Raw genomic sequence first — 18,961 nt, 5'->3', positions numbered from 1 at the left:
CCTGGGGTGCTCGCTGCTGGGATGCTCCGTCCCTGGTGGTTTGGGGTGCTTGCTCTGGGATGCTCTATGCCCTGTGGTTTGGGATGCTCACTCTTGGGATGCTCCATCCCTGGCGGTTCGGGATGCTCTGCACCCACTGCTTTGGGATGCTCCCCGCGGAGTGCTCCACACCCTGCGATTTGAGATGTCCCCCCCCCCCCCGGGATGCTCCGTACCCTGACATTTGGGATGCTCCCCCCGGGCTGCTCCGTCCCTGGCGGTTCGGGGCGCTCCCTCCGAGCTGCTCCACCCCCCCCCCCCGTAGCGGGCGCTCCCCACCGGGCTCAGGGGGTGGCAGGAGGCCCCCACCCCCCCCCTCGGGACAGGGTCCCCCAGCAGGACCGGGGGGGGGGGGTGGACGGGACACCGCGCTGAGAGCCAGCGGCTCCCCCTCCCCTTTCCCCCCGGGGGCTGCCGCCTCTGCGGGCGCCCCCCGACCCCCCCCCAATTTCCCCCCCCCCCCGAGGGTGGGGGTGGGCGGGAGCCAGGTGCTGCGGGGCGGGGCGGTACCGGGGGGAGGTCCCGGGCGGCTAAAGGCAGGTGACCGGGGCGGGGAAGCGGGGGGGAGAACCGGGTCGGGGCGGGGGGGGGGGGGGGCTCGGCGGGGCCATGCGGCGGCAGCGGGCGGCGTGAACGGGGCCGGGCGCCATGGCCGGGGCGGCGGGGAGCGGCGGGGAGCGGCTGCGGGCGGTGCGCACCGAGGGCGGGGGGCGGCCCGGCGGGACCCCCGCTCCCCGCCGCCGGGGGCTGCTGGCGGCTCCGAGCCCCGGGGCTGCCGCCGCTGCTGTTGCTGCTGCCGCCGCCTCTGCCGCCCCCCGCCCCGCCGGGCCCCCCCGGTGCCGGCGGCGGCTGCAGAACTGCCTGTACAACGTGCTGGAGCGGCCCCGCGGGGGGGCCTTCGTGTACCACGCCTTCATGTGAGTGCCGCGGGACGGGACCCTCCGGGTTCGGGGGGGTGCGACCTCCCGGGGGGTGGCGGGGGGGGTGCTGAGAGCCGGGAGACCCCCGGGGTGCGGGGTGCGGAGCTTCCCCACGCTCCCACCGGGGTTCTCCGGGTGAGCGCCGAGCCGGGGAGCTCCGGTACCGGGCGGGCAGGGGGCGAGCACCGAGCCGGGGAGTGCTGAGCCCCGGTCCTGAGCCCCCGACGGCTCCCCCGGTGCCGCGCTGGTGCCCGGGGCTCGCTCTGCGCCGTGCTGGGGGCACCCCCGGGGCACCCCCCTCGGTCTCTCCCCGTCCCCTGCGAGCCCGTGGGGAGCCTCGGGGACGGGGGTCCCGCGGAGGGGGCGCAGGGCACCTCTGGGTGCCACCGGGGACCCGTCCCCTGGGGTAGCCGTGGGGCAGGCACCCGCAGTCCCCAGCTGGCACCCCCTGAGCTGTGCCAGGGTGGGACGGGGGGGGCGAGCAGGGGGGCTCTTGTCCCCGGTGAAAGGCTGGCAGCGGTGCCCCGTGAGCTGTGCTCCCCGTGGTCCCCAGCACGCCCTGGGGATGCTCCAGGAGCTGGGCCCTTCCCGGGCAGTGCCGCCGCTCCCCAGCCCTGCTATCAGCGGATGCACGGGCTCAGCTCGTGGCTGAGGGGTGAGTTCTGCCCCTTGGGGTGTCCTCAGGGGGCTGGAACCGGCCTGCGGGGTGCACCCAGGGACCGGGGGGCTCCATGCAGGGCTGCTGGAGGGGCTGCGCTGGCTGCCCCCACCTGGGACCCTGCTGGGATGCTGCTGGGACGCTGCTGCTGCTCCCTGCCCGGCCGTAGCCATGCAGAAGGTGATGTTTTTCCCCCAAAATCTCGTGTTGGCTGCGTGTACTCGGTGTGCACCCTGCGACCCTGCTGGGCACGGCTCCCCGCAGAGCGAGAGCCCCAAATTTTGCCTGCCCGGCTCCGTTCCACAGCGGTGACCGGTCGTTAGCGGGGTGCGCGAGCTGCAGCTCATTAAGAGGCAGGAAAGTGGGTCTTGCGTAAGTTAGCACTTTGCGATGGCAGGAGGAATTTGTCACTTGATCGCAGGGCACCTGAGCTCCCCGGGGAGCCAAGAAAAGAGCCTGGGGCCCATTTGTAACGCCTGCCGACACCTCCGCAGTGTGCTGTGGAAATAATACCTACGTTGCAAATGCTGCCCTCGAAAGCTTTTCCTGCGGGGATTTAGGGATGGCAGCCAAAACCTCCTGGTACGGGAGGGGGGGGGCAGACTTTTTTTTGGCATACTTGCCGGGCTTCTGCACTGGGATCCTCCAGGTGGGCCCAGACATCCTCCTGCTCCTGCAGTGCCTCCTCCCAACGTGTGTTTATCCCCCAAAACAGCAGCACCAGACCGAGCGGGTCCCCTTGTAGAGCCACGAAGCTGCGGGTCCCACCAGGAGATGGTTTTGTCCCCTGTCTTCGAGCCCCTCCCGTGGCTCGGGGCAGCTCCCAGGGGCTCATCTGCTGGGGTTGGACCTGGCCAGGGCCACAAAAGTCTGTCCTGAGTTGCTCCCATTGCCATGGCTCCGTCCTCCCCATAACTGCAGGTCGGGGTTTTGTTAAAGGAGATGCGAGCACTGCTCACACCGTGGATGCGGTCGTCTCCTGCCCTCGGGGCTGAGAGCACCGGAGTCACCGGGATGGGGACGGGACTCGTGCCCTTCCCCAGCTCCACCTGCACACAAGGGCTGGGGTGCATGGCTGTGCCTGTGCCCTTGTCCCTGCTGGGCTGCCCGGGATCCCCAAAAGCCCAGGAAGGCTCCGTGGTGGGCGTACAGGGGGCTGCAAGCTCTGTAAGACTTCCCAGGAAGCGTGGCTCACTTCTGGCTTCCAAATTTTCTCTCCCACGGCAGATGGGAGCTGTGAAGCTGTTGCAGCGCTGGGTACTGGCATTCGCAGGAGTGATTTGTGTGCCTCAACGCCTGAGGACTGGGTTTGGGAACGAGGAGGACGGCGTTACCCCCGCTTGCTTGGGGGACACCGAGGCACAGGAGATGCCCCAAGGTCGCCCAAGGTCGGGGCAGCGCCGGTCCCAGGACCCATCCGCGCCTGCGCGCTGCCTCCCCCAGCAGCCTGGCTCCGAGACAGGGCTGAAAACGGCTAAAATGGAAATACCCGCTGAGAAGCGGAGTGCTTCCCTCCTCTGAGCAGTTTAACGTCTGGGAGCACGCAGCAGGGCTGAGCTGATACCGCTCATTGGAAAAGTTCAGTCTCCTTCTGCTGGCAAATTGATCCCAAATAGTCCCCGAGTGGCTGCTCGGGGCTGGGCCGATGCTGGCCCCCCTCGCAGGGTGGGTTTGTTGCTGGCTCATTTTGCAGCCCCCTCGTCCTACCCCAGGTGCAGAAATAGAGCCGAGGTGGGCGGTGGCGGCCCCATCCCCTCTGTCCCCTTGCTGCGGGGCCGTGCTGACCACACCGAGCCTGGGCTTGGCTGGCACCAGCTCTAAACGGGAGCTCCTATCCCGGAGCTTACAGAGAAAATCTGGGAGCGTGACTGGAGCCTATCGGTATAGGTTTTAGAGCCAGAGGCATATAAAAGCTTCCTTTTTCGATGTCCTCCCTCCATGTGCATCGCTGTGGTTGGGGGGAGCTTGCCGAGGAAAGCAAAGCCCCGGGGGGAGCGGTGCCCTGCCCTCGGTGCTGCTGCCCCGGTGGAGACGGGGCCCTTGGTGCTCGTGTTGGCGGCACGGAGCGGCACCAGGAGCTCAGCTCAGCACGTTTCCACCCCTTAGAGGAGCGCTGTGATAATGAACACTCTGACCTGGAGCAAAGTGGGGAAGACCGAGCCAGCAGCACCGGTAGCATCCCGCGACCCCTGCCCAAAGCGCAGCCCCCAGGGCAGGGCAAGGCGCGCGCCTCCCCGTGCCGGCTGCTCTGGGAGCACCGGTGGGACGGTGCCAAGCTGGTGTGCCTCTATTCACCCCCCTCCTGAGGAAGTGTCACCCCGTGCCTGGGGCTGAGGATGGGGCTGGGATGTGGAGGAAAAGGGGGGCGCGTGGTGCCCCTGGTTTGGCTGCGGGGCCGTGGGCATCCCTGCTGGTGCTGGGCGGCACAGGGGGCACGGGGCAGCACTGGCGGGTCCCTCGGTGTGCCAGCCAGATGCTGGCTGGGGAGCAGGCTGCTGGCAGCTCCTGGGCTTTCTGCTCCTGTCCTGTGATGGGAGAGGCTGCGGGGAGCGGGGTGGGATGGCTGCTGGCCGCCCCACTGCAGGGTACGGGGCCCTGCGGGGGGACCCTCACCACCTCCCTCCATCGCTCGGTGATCACCTTCCCCACGATGCTGGGGATTTTGCCGCCGTGCTCAGTGCCTGCAGCAGCCCCGAGCACTGCTTAATGCTTCGGCGCGTGGCAGGGCCCTGCCGAACCCACCTGGGGCCATTTAATGGGCTGGAGCCCCAGAGGGTTTGCAGGGAAATTGCTTCATCTCCTGCTCGGCGCTGGCTGTCCTCTGCCTGCCCGGTAAAACCCTCTGGTGTTAAGCTCTGGGCTTTAACTCGCTGTCACTCTTGCTCTGGAGGGACCTGGCTCGTCCCCAGCCGCTGGCATCCCGCACGGTGGCTCATTTGGGGAGGAGGAGGAGGAGGAAAACCCTTCCTGCCAGACTGCTGCATGCGGGTGGCCAAAATGAAATGGGACAGCGAGGCCAGGACCCTCAGCTGCTGGAGCTGTGCCCTTGGAGCCGGGGCTCTTTCCTCGGGGCCCCAGGGGACACCCTCAGGGCCACCCCCTCTTCCCCTTGCCCAAGCTTGAAATGGGAGCTGCGGATGGGGGGGAAAATGCCAGGGGAAGGAGAAGGCGACGCAGCAGTTTCCTGAACCTGACGCAGTGTCGCTGGGGCATAAAATGAAGTGACTAAGGTGCAACGTGAAACTGCACATTGATTTCCTTCTTTTTTTCTTCTTCATTTCCCCTCTTGCTGCTTCTGCTGGACCCCGAGCACAAGGTGCAGGGTTTGGGGCCGGGGCCTGGCTGGCCCCAGTGGCGAGGATGGGGGACAGCTGCGTGGCCGGGGTGCCCCCACCCAGAGGAGATGCTCTTGGAGAAGCTCGGGTTGTCTGTCCCCTGCGGCGATGCCCTGGGGCGAGGGGATGGAGTGGGGCTGAGCGCCATGACCTGCCCCCCCCCCCGCCATGTGCAATGCCCTCGGGGGGTCTCATCCTGCTTCGCCTCCTCGGGGCCGCTCCTGTCCCCCTCCTGCTGTGCTGGGGTGCGCGGCCCCTCGGGAACGGGTCTGGGAACTCACTCCCTTTCCTCCCCCTCCCCTCAGCCCGTGGCTTGCCAGATGATTCAAGAGCGAAACTATCTCAGCTGCTCCGTGTGAGCGTCTTGGCACCGTCCGCAGGAACCTTGTGACCGTTCCCCTGCCAGGGCGCGGGGCTGGGGGGCCGGGAGGCGATGTGGGGCACAGACCCCAGGCGGGTGATGCACGATGCTGCTCGCAGGCTCGGGCTCACTCTGGCTGGAGCACGAAGGTCTTGGGGCCTTTGGCACCCACCCGAGGGCGCAGGGGTGCGCGGCGTGGCCCCACGTGGGGCTTGGCAGGGGAGGAAGATGCTTGCCTGGCCGTGCAGGGCAGCAGTGCCAGGGTTTTGTCACTCGTGCAGCAAGTCCGTGCCTGGCTGCCTTCACCGGAGCACCCAGCAGGGAAGCACGGAGTGGGACATCATCCAGAGCCGCTGCTGGATGGTGACACTGGGTCTCTGTGTGGCCACGGGACGAGCCATGCAGCCCGCAGCCGGGCTCCTTGTCTCGGTCCTGCTTGCACCCTGCGTGCCAGCAGCCCCCATCCCACCTCGCCCCCATGCACCCCCCGGGCTGCCCGAGCTGGAGGCACGGCGGCTCTTAGGGCAGCACCTTCCCCTTCCCAAGGGATTGGGGTCTGTGGGCGCTGGGGTCGGTGGATCCATGCGGGCTGGGCAGGAGCAGCCACCGACCTCCTGCATGGCCATGGGCGAGCGCCCAGCGCGCTGCTGCGGCTCTCTGCGGCGCGGGACAAGGAGGCGGCCGCCCCTGCCATGGTTACGGGCACAAACAGGCCTGCTACACCGCCGATATTTATATCCCCGGGGCAGACAGGCCTCCTGCGCCGCCTCTCCTGCAAGGCTGCTGCGCGAGGGACAGGGGATTTATAAGACGCGCTGTTTATACAGCTGCAGACGGTGCTCGGGGTGCTGAGCCTGGCGGGCTGGGGATGTGGGGAGCAAAGCACCATCCCTGTCCCCGTCCCTGTCCCCATCCCCATCCCAGCCAGGCTCGGGTGGTTTTGTCCCACGAGCAGACTCGGTGCTCGGGGTGGGGACGCCCAGCGCTGCCACCCAGCACCGCGGGGACCCGGCAGTGCCACGATGGTGCTGGGCTGAGCCGGGGCTGGCGGTGCCGCTGGTTCCACTCCCTGCCAGGGCCGTGCTGGGCTCGTCCCCGGGCCAAGCTGTTTGCACTGCGGCGCGTGGTGTTTTCCTTCCGCCGCGTTACTGCCGGGCTCTGCCGTGCCGCCGCCCGCAGGGGAGCGAAGCAGCGGGGCCGGGCACGGGGGTGCCCAAACCTCACCCCCCATTTCCTAGCCTCGCCAGACCCCGCGGGGTGCAGCACCCAGGGCTGGAGCCTGTCTGCCCGGGGGTGTTCGGCCCGTGCTAGCTCAGGTTTGGGGGTGCTGGGGGTGCCCCTGGCTGGCCAGAGCTGACCCCATCCCATTTCCCTGAGCTCAGCAGCTTCCCCTGCTCCTTCCCCTCTCCTGCCGCTGGTGTGGCCGGAGCGGCCGGGAGCATATGGCAAAGGCGGCTCTAATGAAGATTAATGCGAGGAGGTTCACTTTCTCCAACCAGACCCGCCCCCCGCCGGGTTTTAATTAATATTTTGGGGCACGGCGGGAGGAGTGTTCCTGCGGACAAGCTCCTTCCCTGCAGGGTATGGGGAGGCAGAGGAGGTGCTCCCGCAGCCCCTGCGATGCTGCCTGGCTGCAGCACTTGTCCCCGTGTCCCCTCCTGCATGGGGACATGAGGGGGCTGCGGGGAGCCCCTTTCCTGCCCGCCCTGCTGCCTCCCAGCACCTGACCCTCCCCTAAGCCGCTTAGGCGCTGCCAGCAGCCAGGCCGGGGCGCTCGCCCCAGCTTTGCAAGTTAATTCCTAGCAGGTGATGTGTTCCCACAAAGTTGCTTTCCCTGCCGGGCCGTGGGGGCCTCACATGATCGTGTCCTTCACAAAACCCCGCTGCGGGGCCAGGGGCCAGGCAGGAGCATCCCCCGGGGGGTGGCACTGGGGACAGGGGCTCTGTGTGTGGATATCCATCACTCCTGCAGTGTGGTGTTCCCGACCAGCTCGGTGCCCGTGCAGCCCATTGCAGTGCTAAGGGAAGAGGGAGCCCAGCGGGGCCAGCGTGTGCCAGGGATCAGAGACCCGCCCCCCCTCCATCCCCGGCTTGGGTGAGAGGCACAAATCTTCGCAGGCTGGGAGATTTCTGCATTCTCTTCTGCTTTGTGCTCCGCTGCCCATGTAATTGCCTGCCAAATCCCAATTGTATAATCTTTATTGCTGATGGTGCACAAAGGCTCTGCCCTGGGCTGCTCAGCCAGGGCTTGGGTTTGCTTCTCCGGACGAGCGTCGCGGCGGGGAGCCTGGCGAGCTGCTGCTGCCCCCGGCTGCTAAGGGCAGAGCTGCTGCATGGGGCGAGGGCTCCGCTCCTCGTGCAGGGGGGCAGGGGCTGGCTGCAGCCCCCAGCCTCACAGACAGGGAGCACCTCGGAGCATCGCATGGGGCCGTGATGCCCCCAGCCCCTTCGTTTGGGTGTGTGTTGTTCCAGCTCTGCCTTCCCCTTGCCCTGCATCCAGCCCTTCTCCTGTTTCCTTGCATTTTTCTGCCATCAGCCTAGTCTCCAATTTCCCCTCGTGGCAGTTTTGGGGAAGGGACCTGCCTGGCCCCTTCAGGCTGCTTTCTGACCCAGGTCTCGCTCTCGCTCCTTTTGCACCATCCCCACCAGCCCGGCTTGGTGCGGTGCTGCCGGGGACCTGGCCACGCTCAGCCTGGAGACCCTCAGCTCCCCCACCCCAGTGCTCGGTGCCTGAGCCACCTCCCCTTGGCCTGGGTGCTCCCGAGGAGGGCACCGAGCATCGTCCCGGCGGACACCGCTCCCCGTGGTGCCTTCCTGCAGGCGTGCGGGTCTGGTTTCAGCCCCTCAGCCACCCTGGGCAGCCAATTCGGCTCCAAAACTCCGTGTCAGCAGCAAGAGGAGACGAGAAAGTGCTTCGAGCCGGCTCTCTGCAGCACCTCTTGCAGGTCCCATGGGCTTTGCTTGCACTGGGTGCAGGAGCTGCTGGGGGGCTGGATGGGGTGCTGGGGCCACCCTGCTTGCACCACCAGCCCCTGTCCTGGCTGCCCCAGTGCTGCCCGTGGTGGGGCTGCGCTCCCAGCTCTGTCCCTGCTGCCCCCAGTGGTGCCCGGTCCAGGGGGCGCGGTGCCGGTGCCCCCGTGCCGTTACGCAAGGCGGCTCCAGCGGAGCCCTCTGCGCGCCATCACGTGGGCCGGTGGCACAAACCCTCCGCTTTCCATTTTTAGAATCGCTGGATCAGGGGAAAAAATGTATTTTTGGAGAGTTTCATTCGCTTCAGCTCCAGAATCTATTTTTCTTTTCCCCTCCTTTTTATTTTAAATGGGCCAAAGCCCCTTTTGTCTTACCCCAGCTCTTGGGACAGGCAGCCTCAGAGCTGCTCCCTGCTGACTCTGCCCTTGGGTCTCGCCTGGCCCAGCCGTTCCCAAGTGGCTCCGTGTCCCTGCTGCGGTGGCAGGTCCCCATGGTGGCAGCGACAGCGGGGACAGTGGCTCTGGTCCCCCTTCTGCCTGGGGGGGGCCCTCCAGCTCCTGCACTGCTTTTAATTAGCGGTTGTTTTGCCCGGGAAGAGGCTGCAGGGCTGCGGCAGAGCCTGGCACTGAGCCCCACAGCTGCTGGAGCCAGGCCTTCCTCCTCCTCCTCCTCCCCCGTGTGCTGCGGGGTGGCCTGGGGACATGTCCCCATCACGGGGGTCCTGTGGGGACCCTCTGGTTCAGCCACCCCATGGCTCAGAGAGGGGTTTGTCACTGTGATTGCCTGGGGGGAGGCACCTGGGTCCCGGCTGCCTCCAGCCCTGGGTGCGCAGCCCCCTCCAGCACCAGGATGCTGCAAACTGGCCCCTGGCCCCCTCCGCCTGCCCAGCACTGAGGTGTAAAGCCCCCCCCTCCCCTTGCCTGTCCCCTGGGGACATTGCTCCCAGTGCTGGCAGTGGCAGCGGGGAGGCTGCGTGCAGGAGCTGTGCAGTGTCCGAGGTGCCCCCTGCAGCCCCCGCTCCTGGACGAGAGGGTGGGGACGCTGGGGGGAGGGTCTCGGCCTCACACACCCTCGCCGTGCTCCCCCGGGTATTTCTGGGCATTAAATACCCCAGAACCACAGAACGGCTCGGGTTGAAGGGACCTTCGAGATCCTCCGGCTCCAGCCCCCCACCATGGGCACGACCCCTGCCCCCAGCCCCGGCTGCCCCCAGCCCCATCCAGCCCGGCCTTGGGCACTGCCAGGGCCGGGCACCCCCAGCCCCTGGGGGCCGCCTGCTCCGTGCCCCACTGCCCTCGGGGGCCGAATTTCTTCCTCCTACCCATCCCGAGCCCACCGCCCCCCCGAACGGGCGCCGTGCGGGACCCTCGGGCAGCGGCTGCCGGGGTCTCCTCGGGGCGCGCTCCGGGCGCAGCCCCGCACCCTGCGCGCTCCCGAGCCGCTCCCTGCCTCCCCCTAGGGGCAAAGCCCGGCCTCGGAGGCTCAGCCTCGGCCGCCGAGGAGGTCCGGGCTCCCCCCGACGCCTTCCCACCCCGTGCGCTCTCGTTGCAGCTTCCTCCTCGTCTTCAGCTGCCTGGTGCTCTCCGTCTTCTCCACCATCCAGGAGCACCAGAAGCTGGCCAACGAGTGCCTCTTCATTCTGGTAAGGGGGGGGACACCCGTGCTGAAACCACCGCAGCCCCCTGGAGACCCCTTCCCAGCCCTCAGCCCGTGGGTTCCACCGCTGGTCGACGCCGCTGGCGATGCCACCCGTCCCGGCACGTCGGGGATGCTGCGGGGTGGCCTCGCTGCTGCGGGGTCCCGGCGGCTCGGGGCAGCCCCTCGGCGGGGTGGGGAGGCTCGCGCCGCTGGGCAAGGCAGGGCAGGAGGGGCTAAAAAAGGCAACTTTCCCCCAAAGTGTCAGAAACGGCTGACGCCGGAGTTCTTGCGAGCGGTGGGGACTAAATCGGGAAGGTCCTTGTGACTTTCCCCCGAGTAAGCAGAACGGGGGCTTGTTTGTGCGGGAGGTAGGAGGACAATGCTGACGGAGGAGGAAAAGGACCCGGCTAAATTTGAGCTTGGCACAGGTAGGAGGGCTGGGCTGCTCAGACAGCCTCGACTGCCACGGCCCCAGCGTCTGCCCTGCCTGCCCCGCACCGGGAGCTCGGAGCTGTGTCACTGGGGGTCTCCTGAGAGGGGTCCTGGGGTCCCCCCGCTCCAACGTTTCCTTTTGCACCCCCAAACCCTCCCTGCGCCGTCCTGCCGCCCCTGCCCACCTCGTTTCACCCTGCTTCTCCCCCCACAGGAGTTTGTCATGATCGTGGTGTTCGGCATGGAGTACATCGTCCGCGTCTGGGCGGCCGGCTGCTGCTGCCGCTACCGGGGCTGGAGGGGACGGCTCCGCTTTGCCCGGAAACCCTTCTGCGTGATAGGTACGGGGTGCGGGGATTTGGGGTCTTTGAGCATCACCCAGGCCATAAAAACCCCAGCACCCGACCCTCGCCCTCGTGATAGGTGCGGGGTGCGGGGGTTTGGGGACTTTCAGCATCACCCATACCATAAAAACCCCCACACCCGACCCGTACCCTCACTACCCGATAGATTTCATCGTCTTCATCGCCTCGGTGGCCGTCATCGCCGCCGGCACCCAGGGCAACATCTTCGCCACCTCGGCGCTGCGCAGCATGCGCTTCCTGCAGATCCTGCGCATGGTGCGCATGGACCGCCGCGGCGGCACCTGGAAGCTGCTGGGCTCCGTCGTCTACGCCCACAGCAAGGTGAGGGCAAGGCGAGGGGGTCCCGGTGTGCCCCCCACCCCCTGCCCCGGCCCTGCTCACCCCGCTGCCCCGGCAGGAGCTGATCACCGCCTGGTACATCGGCTTCCTGGTGCTCATCTTCGCCTCCTTCCTCGTCTACCTGGCCGAGAAGGACGCCAACGCGCAGTTCGCCACCTACGCCGACTCCCTCTGGTGGGGCACGGTAAGCTCGTCCCCCACGGCCCCCCGGCCCCGGGAGGGGACCAGGAGGGTGGGACGGGGCCGCGGGGGGGGAGCTCCCTGCAGGGCCCCCCGTTCTGTGTCCCCGCGCAGGTCACGCTCACCACCATCGGCTACGGGGACAAGACGCCGCAGACGTGGCTGGGGCGGATGCTGGCGGCCGGCTTCGCCCTGCTCGGCATCTCCTTCTTCGCGCTGCCCGCCGTGAGTAGGGCTGGGACGGGAGGGGGGGCCGCTCCCCCACCCCGCCACGTGGCAAAAACTGGGGAGAAAGGGGCAAAATCCACCCCCACGGACCCCATCCCCTCCTGTCCCCAGGGTATCCTGGGCTCTGGCTTTGCCCTCAAGGTGCAGGAGCAGCACCGGCAGAAGCACTTTGAGAAGAGGCGGACGCCTGCAGCAAATCTCATCCAGGTAGCACAATCCAACCCCGGTCTGCCTGACCCTGCCCGTGGGTGCCCGAGGGGTGTCTCTGCCTCCATGGGTCCCCATGGGGGGGACAGGAGGGACAGCAGGCGGGGCTCGGGCCAACCCCGATGCCTGGGGGACTCTCTTGTGCCCAGGCTGCGTGGCGGCTGTACTCGACGGATGCCAGCCGAGCGTACCTGATGGCCACCTGGTGCTACTACGACAGCCTCCTGCCCTCCTTCAGGTAGGCAGGGTGCAGGCGAGCGGCCACGGGGGGGCTCACAGAGGGTCCCCGCAGGGATGAGGGGACACGTGGGGACGCCGAGGGCTCGGTGGGGACCGTGGGGCTGAGCAGCTTCTTGCTTAGCCCCAGGATGCCAGAGTCGCAGCTCAGCAGCTGCCAAATGCCCAGCTCCATCCTCCCCCTGCCCTGCCCTCAGCACCCATCCCACCGCCCCCCCTCACCCCATCCATCGCCTTCCTGCGGAAAGGGGACGGTGCTGCCGGTCGCAGGGACCCCACAGCCGTGGCGGTGGGGCTGCAGCCAGCCAGGAGCCAGAGGGACCCATGGGGCACAGCCGGGAGCCCCCTGCCCCGTCCTGCAGCGCTCTCACCTCCCAAGGCCTCCCAAATGCTGCTGCCACGTGTGAGCGAGGACCCCGAAACGTCTCCGGATGCCCTGCGTGCTCCCAGCCCTGCCCTCCCGTCCATCTTCGGTTTTGCGTTCTGCTGCCGCTCACTTCTCGTGTTTCTTTGCCATGACAAATTTGTGATTCTGTTTCGCTCTTTATTTTTTCCAAAGGCAGGGTTCTTAACAGCCCAGGAAGCTGTGCCTCTGGTTCCCGAGGAGATCTGGTGCCCCCGGTGCATCGCTGCCGAGCGCAGCGGTGGGCCCTGCGGTCCTGCTGTGCCGGGAGCCTCTTGTCCTGCAGCAGAGTGAGGACAGGGCCGGGCTCGATCCCTGCGGGGTCTGAGCCTCCCCCAGCTGCTCCAGCAGCACACGAGTCCCCACGTCACTTGGAGGCAGGTCCCTGCAGCAGGGACACTCGTCCTGCCTGTCCCCTGCCCATCCCATCCCAGTGGCGTTGCCACCACCTCTCAACCGTGCAGGCTGCGTGGGAGCCCTTTCCCTTCCCCTTCCCGTTCCCCTTCCCCTTCCCGTTCCCCTTCCCCTTCCCCTTCCCCTTCCCCTTCCCCTTCCCCTTCCCGTTCCCCTTCCCCTTCCCGTTCCCCTTCCCCTTCCCGTTCCCCTTCCCCTTCCCCTTCCCCTTCCCCTTCCCCTTCCCCTTCCCCTTCCCCTTCCCCTTCCCCTTCCCCTTCCCCTTCCCCTTCCCCTTCCCCTTCCCCTTCCCCTTCCCTTCCCTTTCCCCTTCCCCTTCCCCTTCCTTTTCCCCTCCCCTTTCCATGCCCACGTCCACAGTGCTGCCACCCAGGCAGGACCCCAAGGTGGAGGTGGGGACGGGGTGGCCGTCCCCCACCAGCTGTGACACCGAGCTGCTCGTTCAGCCCCGCTGCAGACCCCATTCCCATCGGGGGCAGAGGCTGCGGGTTGGGCTTCGTGCTCTCCCCGTGCCCTAAGGTCGGCCGGAGCTGTTAAGAAGCCGGTTTTTGAAAGCAAGCGCGTGCCCTGCCTTTCCTTCTTGTTTTGCTCATTTTTTTTTTTGCTTTGTTTTGCACAGAGGACCTGCTCCAGCCTTGGTTCGCTCCCCCTGTTTGCTTTGCCGAGTTTTAATTTCTCCATGTTTTCATTTAACCCCGACCTCAGAGAGCTGGTCCTAATGTTTGAGCATTTGCACCGAGCCCGCAACGGAGGATTTAGGAGTTCAGAGGTGAAAAAATGGCCTGACGGAGCCCCACCGCCGCCTTATCAGTCCTTCACCTCTGGCCAGAAAAGCGCCGTCCCCGCGGCTTGTTCAGGGGAAAGGTAGGGAGCAGCCCACCGCGGCTCCGTGCTGTCTCTGCCCGCTCCTCTGTGTCCCTGCGTGGTGCCACCACCGTCACGGCGGCAGAGCAGCCCCCAGCCCCGCTGCCCCGGTAGCACCATGCCAGGCCCCCTACCCCGTGCCGATTTTTGCCCCGGCTGGTGGCCCCCCCGGGGGACCGGCCCCTTGGACGGACGCTGTCGCAACGCCGTGGAGCCCCTTGCAATGCTCAGCCCCAGCTCCGCCACGTGCCCGTGGTGCTGGGATGATGCACGGGGGTGCTGAGCGTGGTCCTGAGCTCTGAAGGCTGAAGAACACCCGGGGGACCCCGGCGTGCCACTGAGCCTGCCGCCCCGGGCATCGGCGCTGGGCACTTGGGCCAGCGGCAGGGTTAGGTGGGGAGAGGGGGCTCTGCTCCACCACGGCCCCGTGCCTCGGTTTCCCCTGAGGGGCTGAGGGGGACCCGCTCCCCCCAGATGGCCCCGAGGTGAGTATGGGCTCGGGGGGCTCCTCCTGCGGCAGCACCCGCGTCTGCACCCCAGGTTTCCTGGCCCCACATCAGCCACCCGGCTGCAGGAGCCGGCCGTCTGGCCCCATCTCCACGAGCATCGCCTCTCATAACATCTCATCTTGTCTCTCTCCTCCCCCTCCTGCTCACCCCCTGCTCTCCATCCCCCCACCTCCCCCACAAACCTTCTCTGCCCCCCACTCACCCCGAAGCTGGAAGGAGGAGGACGCGCAGCCCCACAAGTGCTTGAGCCTCAGGTAACGTTCGCCCCCGAGCCGCCTGCCCCGTCCTGCAGCGAGCGGGCACAGGGACCCCACGAGAGAAGGGGTGCAGGATCGGGCCCATTGGCCCCCATGGGGTGCACAGGGCCGGCGCCGTGCAGCCGCCCGGTCCCGCACGCGGCTCCCACCGTGCTTTTTTACGGAGCTGCAGGACTTTCCTCTGCGAGGCAGGTGTTGGTGTTTATGCAGGACCTACACAAACAACGTCGCTCAGCTCCTTGCCCCCGCAGCGGGAGCAGGGTCTGCGCGCCCACGCTGCGGGGTCGGGCACGCTGCGGGGTCGGGGGGCTCTAACCCACGCCGGCCACCCCCTAACGCTGTTTCTCTCCCGTGTCTGCCCCGACCCCAGGCAGATGTTTAGTGGTAAGCCGAGGCTCTCGCGGACGTGGGCCACGTGGAGACGGAGGTACCGGGGCCAGGAGCCGCCGGGTGCATGGGCTCCGTGCGGGGCTGCCTGCTGGCCGGGGGGCGAGGCAGAGGGGCAGAGAGGGCAGAACGGGGTTGTCCTGCTGCGCGGGGAGGTGCTGCATGGCTTGGGCTGGGGGCTGGCTCACACGGTGGTCCCACCCCCACGGTGGCCGTGCCTCGGTTTCTCCCTCTGCGGTGTGGCTGAGCCGTGCTGGGCTTGCCGCGTCCGATGGCAGCAAAGTGGGGCACTTGGATAAACCCCGTCCCAGCCTGTCCTGCAGCCCGGAGCTCACGGGGAGCGACCCTTCCCCTTCCTCCAGCTGCGGGTGCTTGCGGCAGAGCTGCCGGCTGCAGCAACCTGCCCGGATAAAGGCAGGAGCCCGGTGCCCCCAGCTCCTGGCTGGGGAAGTCGAGGAAGGCACCTGGGTCTCACGGAGCCCCCGGTCCAGCGGTCGGGGGTCTCCCCACGCCGTGCTTTGCTCAGGACCCTCTGCAGCTTCGGCTTCCTCCGCACCGGGGCTGTGCATCGCGGGGTGAAGCTGGGCCCCTTTCTGCTCGGCCTCCTCGCATGTCCCAAAGCGTGCTTGCGGTCCCGCGTCACAGCGGAGGCAGCACCGGGCGGTGTTTTTGTGTAGGTCCTACATAAATGATGTCTGTCGTTCCCTCCCCAAGCCAGCAAAGCTCGCGCTGGGGCTGCAGAGGGGCGGCTGCGCTCAGCCCGCAGGAGCAGAGCGGGAACTGGGCGCTGGAGAAGGAGGAGGAGGAGGAGGAGGAGGAGGATGGGGGGGCCTGGCCGGGCTCCCCAAACCCCCCCCCGCCAGCCGAGCTGGGGCAGGAGCGGGGCTGCTCCGTGTGGGGCCGGGGCCGGCTGCTCTGCTGCGTGTCCCCCCTCTGTGCCCGTCTGTCCCCTGTCCGTCTGTCTCCTCCTTTCCCTGCTCTCAGAAATAAAAAGGAGTTTAAACACCTCCTGCACGGGCATGCGGTAACGCCTGCTCCCGGCCTGTCCTGCACTCGATCTCGTGCCCAATTCGTGTTCCGGGGGCTCTGCAGCCCCATCCTCCCCCCCTGTGCCCCCCTTTGACGCTGCCGTCCTCTGCCCCGCAGCACCAAGATGGGCATCAAGGACCGCATCCGGCTGGGCCCCCCGGGCAGCCGGGGCCGGCAGCACCTGGGCCCCCCCCTGCAGCGCTCCCCCAGCCCCGAGGACATCCCCGAGGCCTCGAGCCCCAGCAAGGTGCACAAGAGCTGGAGCTTCAACGACCGCACGCGCTTCCGTGCCTCCCTCAGGCTCAAGCCGCGGCCCCCGGCCGAGGGTGAGCACCGGGAGCGGGCTGGGGGGCGAGGGGTCCCGCTGCGGGCGGGGGGGCGTCCCCGGGCTCTGCCACGCGCTGCTCTCGTGCCCGCAGCTGACTGCCCGCCGGAGGACAGCGGCGAGGAGAAGAGCCCCCCCTGCGACCTGACCTTCGAGGACATCATGCCGGCGGTGAAGAGCCTGATCAGGGCTGTCCGGTGAGCCCGTCCCAGCCCGCCTCCCCTATATTGCCTCTCCCGTCCCCAAAACAGCGCTCGGGGCGAGCAGGTGTCTCCGGAGAGGGGGGTGGCGAGCGGTGTCCCATGGGTGCTGGGGGCTCTGCCCCCCCACCGCGGTGCCCGCAGCCACCCCGCTCTCCCCGCAGGATCCTGAAGTTCCTGGTGGCCAAGAGGAAGTTCAAGGAGACCCTGCGGCCCTACGACGTTAAGGATGTCATCGAGCAGTACTCGGCCGGGCACCTGGACATGCTGGGCAGGATCAAGAGCCTGCAGACGCGGTGAGCTGGGACCCACAGGTGCCGGGGGGGGCTCTGGGTTCCTGCAGGTCCCCCCCGCAAGCCGTGCCCATCCATCATGACGCGCAGGACACGTCCCACGAGCCCCATCCCTCACGGTCTCGTGTGTCCCCTGGGGACAGCGTGGACCAGATCGTGGGCAGGGGGGGCCCCGCTGCGGACAAGAAGACGCGGGAGAAGGGGGAGAAAGCGGCGCCGGAGCCGGAGCCGGTGGACGAGCTGAGCATGATGGGGCGCGTGGCCAAGGTGGAGAGGCAGGTGAGGAGGGGACAGCCACCGGCGAGCGCGTCCCCGTCCCCTGGGGTCCCCCGGGGGCCCGCTGAGCGCTGCCCGCCCGCAGGTGCAGTCCATCGAGGACAAGCTGGACCTGCTGCTCGGCCTCTACTCGCAGTGCCTGCGCAAGGGCTGCACCAACTCCTTCAGCCTGGGCGCCGTGCGGGTGCCCCCCGGCGAGCCCGACATCACCTCCGACTACCACAGCCCCGTGGAGCACGAGGACATCTCGGCCTCCGCCCAGACGCTGAACATCTCCCGCTCGGCCAGCGCCAACATGGACTGAGGGCAGCGGGGCAGGGCGGCGGGGACGGATCCTGACAGCCTGCGGCGGGGGCGCAGGACAGGGTGCGGGGGGCGCGGGAGCCCCCACGGCATCACCCAGCCCCACCGAGCCGCGTCCGGCACCGCGGTACTTGGACCTTGCGGTGAGCCCCCAGGCGGTGCGTGGGGCGCGGTGGCAGCAGCGGGATGGGGTGCAAGCAGGATCCGACCACGCTGCGAGGCGGAGGAGCCCCCCACGTAAGGGGGGGGGGGTGCGCTCCGGGCTGGAAGCCCCCAGAGCAGGGCACGTGTCCATCTCCCCAGCAGGGTCCTGCCCGGGTGCCACCCGCTCACCCCCCAGGGCCACCACCAGCTATGCAAGGCTCCAGCCCCTCGCTGCCGGTGCTGAGCAGGGGTGCTGGGGCACAACCCGATGCGGTTTTATCGCTGCAGGTCGGGGTGGCGGCGGGGGCCTGCCCGGTGCAGGGGGCAGGGGTCTGATCCCCCCGGCCTGCCCTGCCCGGGTTCATTCCCCTGCTCCCCTCCCGGACCTCCAGAAGCACAGCAGCACCTTCTGCCTGCCCGTGCATGCTCCCAGGGCAATATATATATAGGAGATATATATATATATATATTATATATATGCAATAATGTCTGAATATGCAACACCCCCGGGGAGAGCAACCTGGGGGGACATCGTAGGCAATAAGCAACCCCCCCGCCCCCCGACAGCACACAGGGCTGGATCCTGCTCCCCCGGGGGGTCCTGAGGACTCAGGGCCGGGTGGCAAACCTCTGCTGGAGGGGGGGTGTCCCTGTGCCCCCCCCCCCTTGCACGCTGCTTGGGCCGGTTTCCAGCCCCGCACGGCTGGAAACGACCGTGGTAGTGCCAAAATTCGCTGAGCCGGGGCTGGTGTCCCCGGCGCTCTGGGGAGGGGGGGGCTCGTGGGACCTCTCAGCTTCAGGCTGTGGGATTTCCACCCCCTCCCCAGCCCCCCCGTAATGCTTCTGCTCCCAGCAAGGGGGGGGGGGGGGCGCTGGGGTTGCCCCGACCTTGCTCGTTAGCCTCATTAGTGCATGTGGCCAGCGAGGGCCGAGCTTGCAGCCCCCCCCGTGCTGCTGCCGCACCCCCCCCCGGCCCCCTCCCCTCACCCCGGTGCACCCATCCATGGGTGCCTGGCGGGCAGGGGGGGGGCTGTGGGTGCACGGCGGGGGGGAGGGGGGGGCATGCCGTGGGTGCCCCAGGGCGAGGGTGCATGCGACAGCTTCGCCCCCAGCCACGCTCAGCAGCCACCCCGTAGGACCCCCCCCCCCGCCAGGGGCTGGCTGGTCCCCGCAGACCTCCCCAGCCGGCGGTAGTTACCTCACTTTATTAACTTATTAACTTATTTCTTTCATTAAAATTTGAAGTAGACGCTGCCTGCCTGCCTCGTTTCTGGCCCAGCTCTCCCGAGAGGTGGCACTCCAGCCCCGCGGCCGAGCAGCACCGGGTGGCCGCTGCCGTCCACCCCCCTGCCCCCAGTGCTGTGCTGGGCTCCCCTCCAGCCCCCCCCCCGGCCCCGAGCCACTGCTCCACCACCTGCAGGCCTGATGCCACTGCAGAGGGACCCACGCTGCCTTATTGGAAGCGTGTCCCCAAACGGTGTGTCCCCAGTTGGTGTGTCCCAAACGGTGCGTCCCCAATTGGGCATCGTGCTTGGATAGCCCTGGGAACATCCAGGACAAGGTGCGGGTGCGAGCCCCCTCCCCACGAACCTGCAGCCCCCCCGGCGGGGCAGCAAAGCCTTCGCCCCAGCCCCGTGGCCGTGTCCCC

General features: G+C 68.0%; 1 protein-coding gene across 1 annotated transcript; it reads left to right on the top strand.

Annotated features, from left to right (window-relative positions):
* Nucleotides 1–840: 840 nt before the first annotated feature.
* Nucleotides 841–18,297, top strand: KCNQ4 (potassium voltage-gated channel subfamily Q member 4; the record flags this gene model as incomplete). The annotated part of the gene is made up of 15 exons (XM_040535232.1): nucleotides 841–956; nucleotides 9,835–9,925; nucleotides 10,568–10,694; nucleotides 10,864–11,039; nucleotides 11,116–11,241; nucleotides 11,352–11,462; nucleotides 11,577–11,672; nucleotides 11,822–11,910; nucleotides 13,432–13,590; nucleotides 14,309–14,353; nucleotides 15,890–16,098; nucleotides 16,192–16,294; nucleotides 16,462–16,593; nucleotides 16,734–16,869; nucleotides 16,952–18,297. Coding segments are annotated over 15 exons (1,935 nt in total), but the record flags the coding sequence as incomplete, so codon positions are not given.
* Between the last annotated feature and the right edge of the window lie 664 nt (nucleotides 18,298–18,961).

This window comes from Cygnus olor, chromosome 23 (assembly GCF_009769625.2).
Source record: "Cygnus olor isolate bCygOlo1 chromosome 23, bCygOlo1.pri.v2, whole genome shotgun sequence".
Classification (NCBI taxonomy): Eukaryota; Metazoa; Chordata; class Aves; order Anseriformes; family Anatidae; genus Cygnus; species Cygnus olor.
The sequence above is the reverse complement of the archived record's forward strand: the minus strand, read 5'-3'. Positions and strand labels throughout refer to the sequence as shown.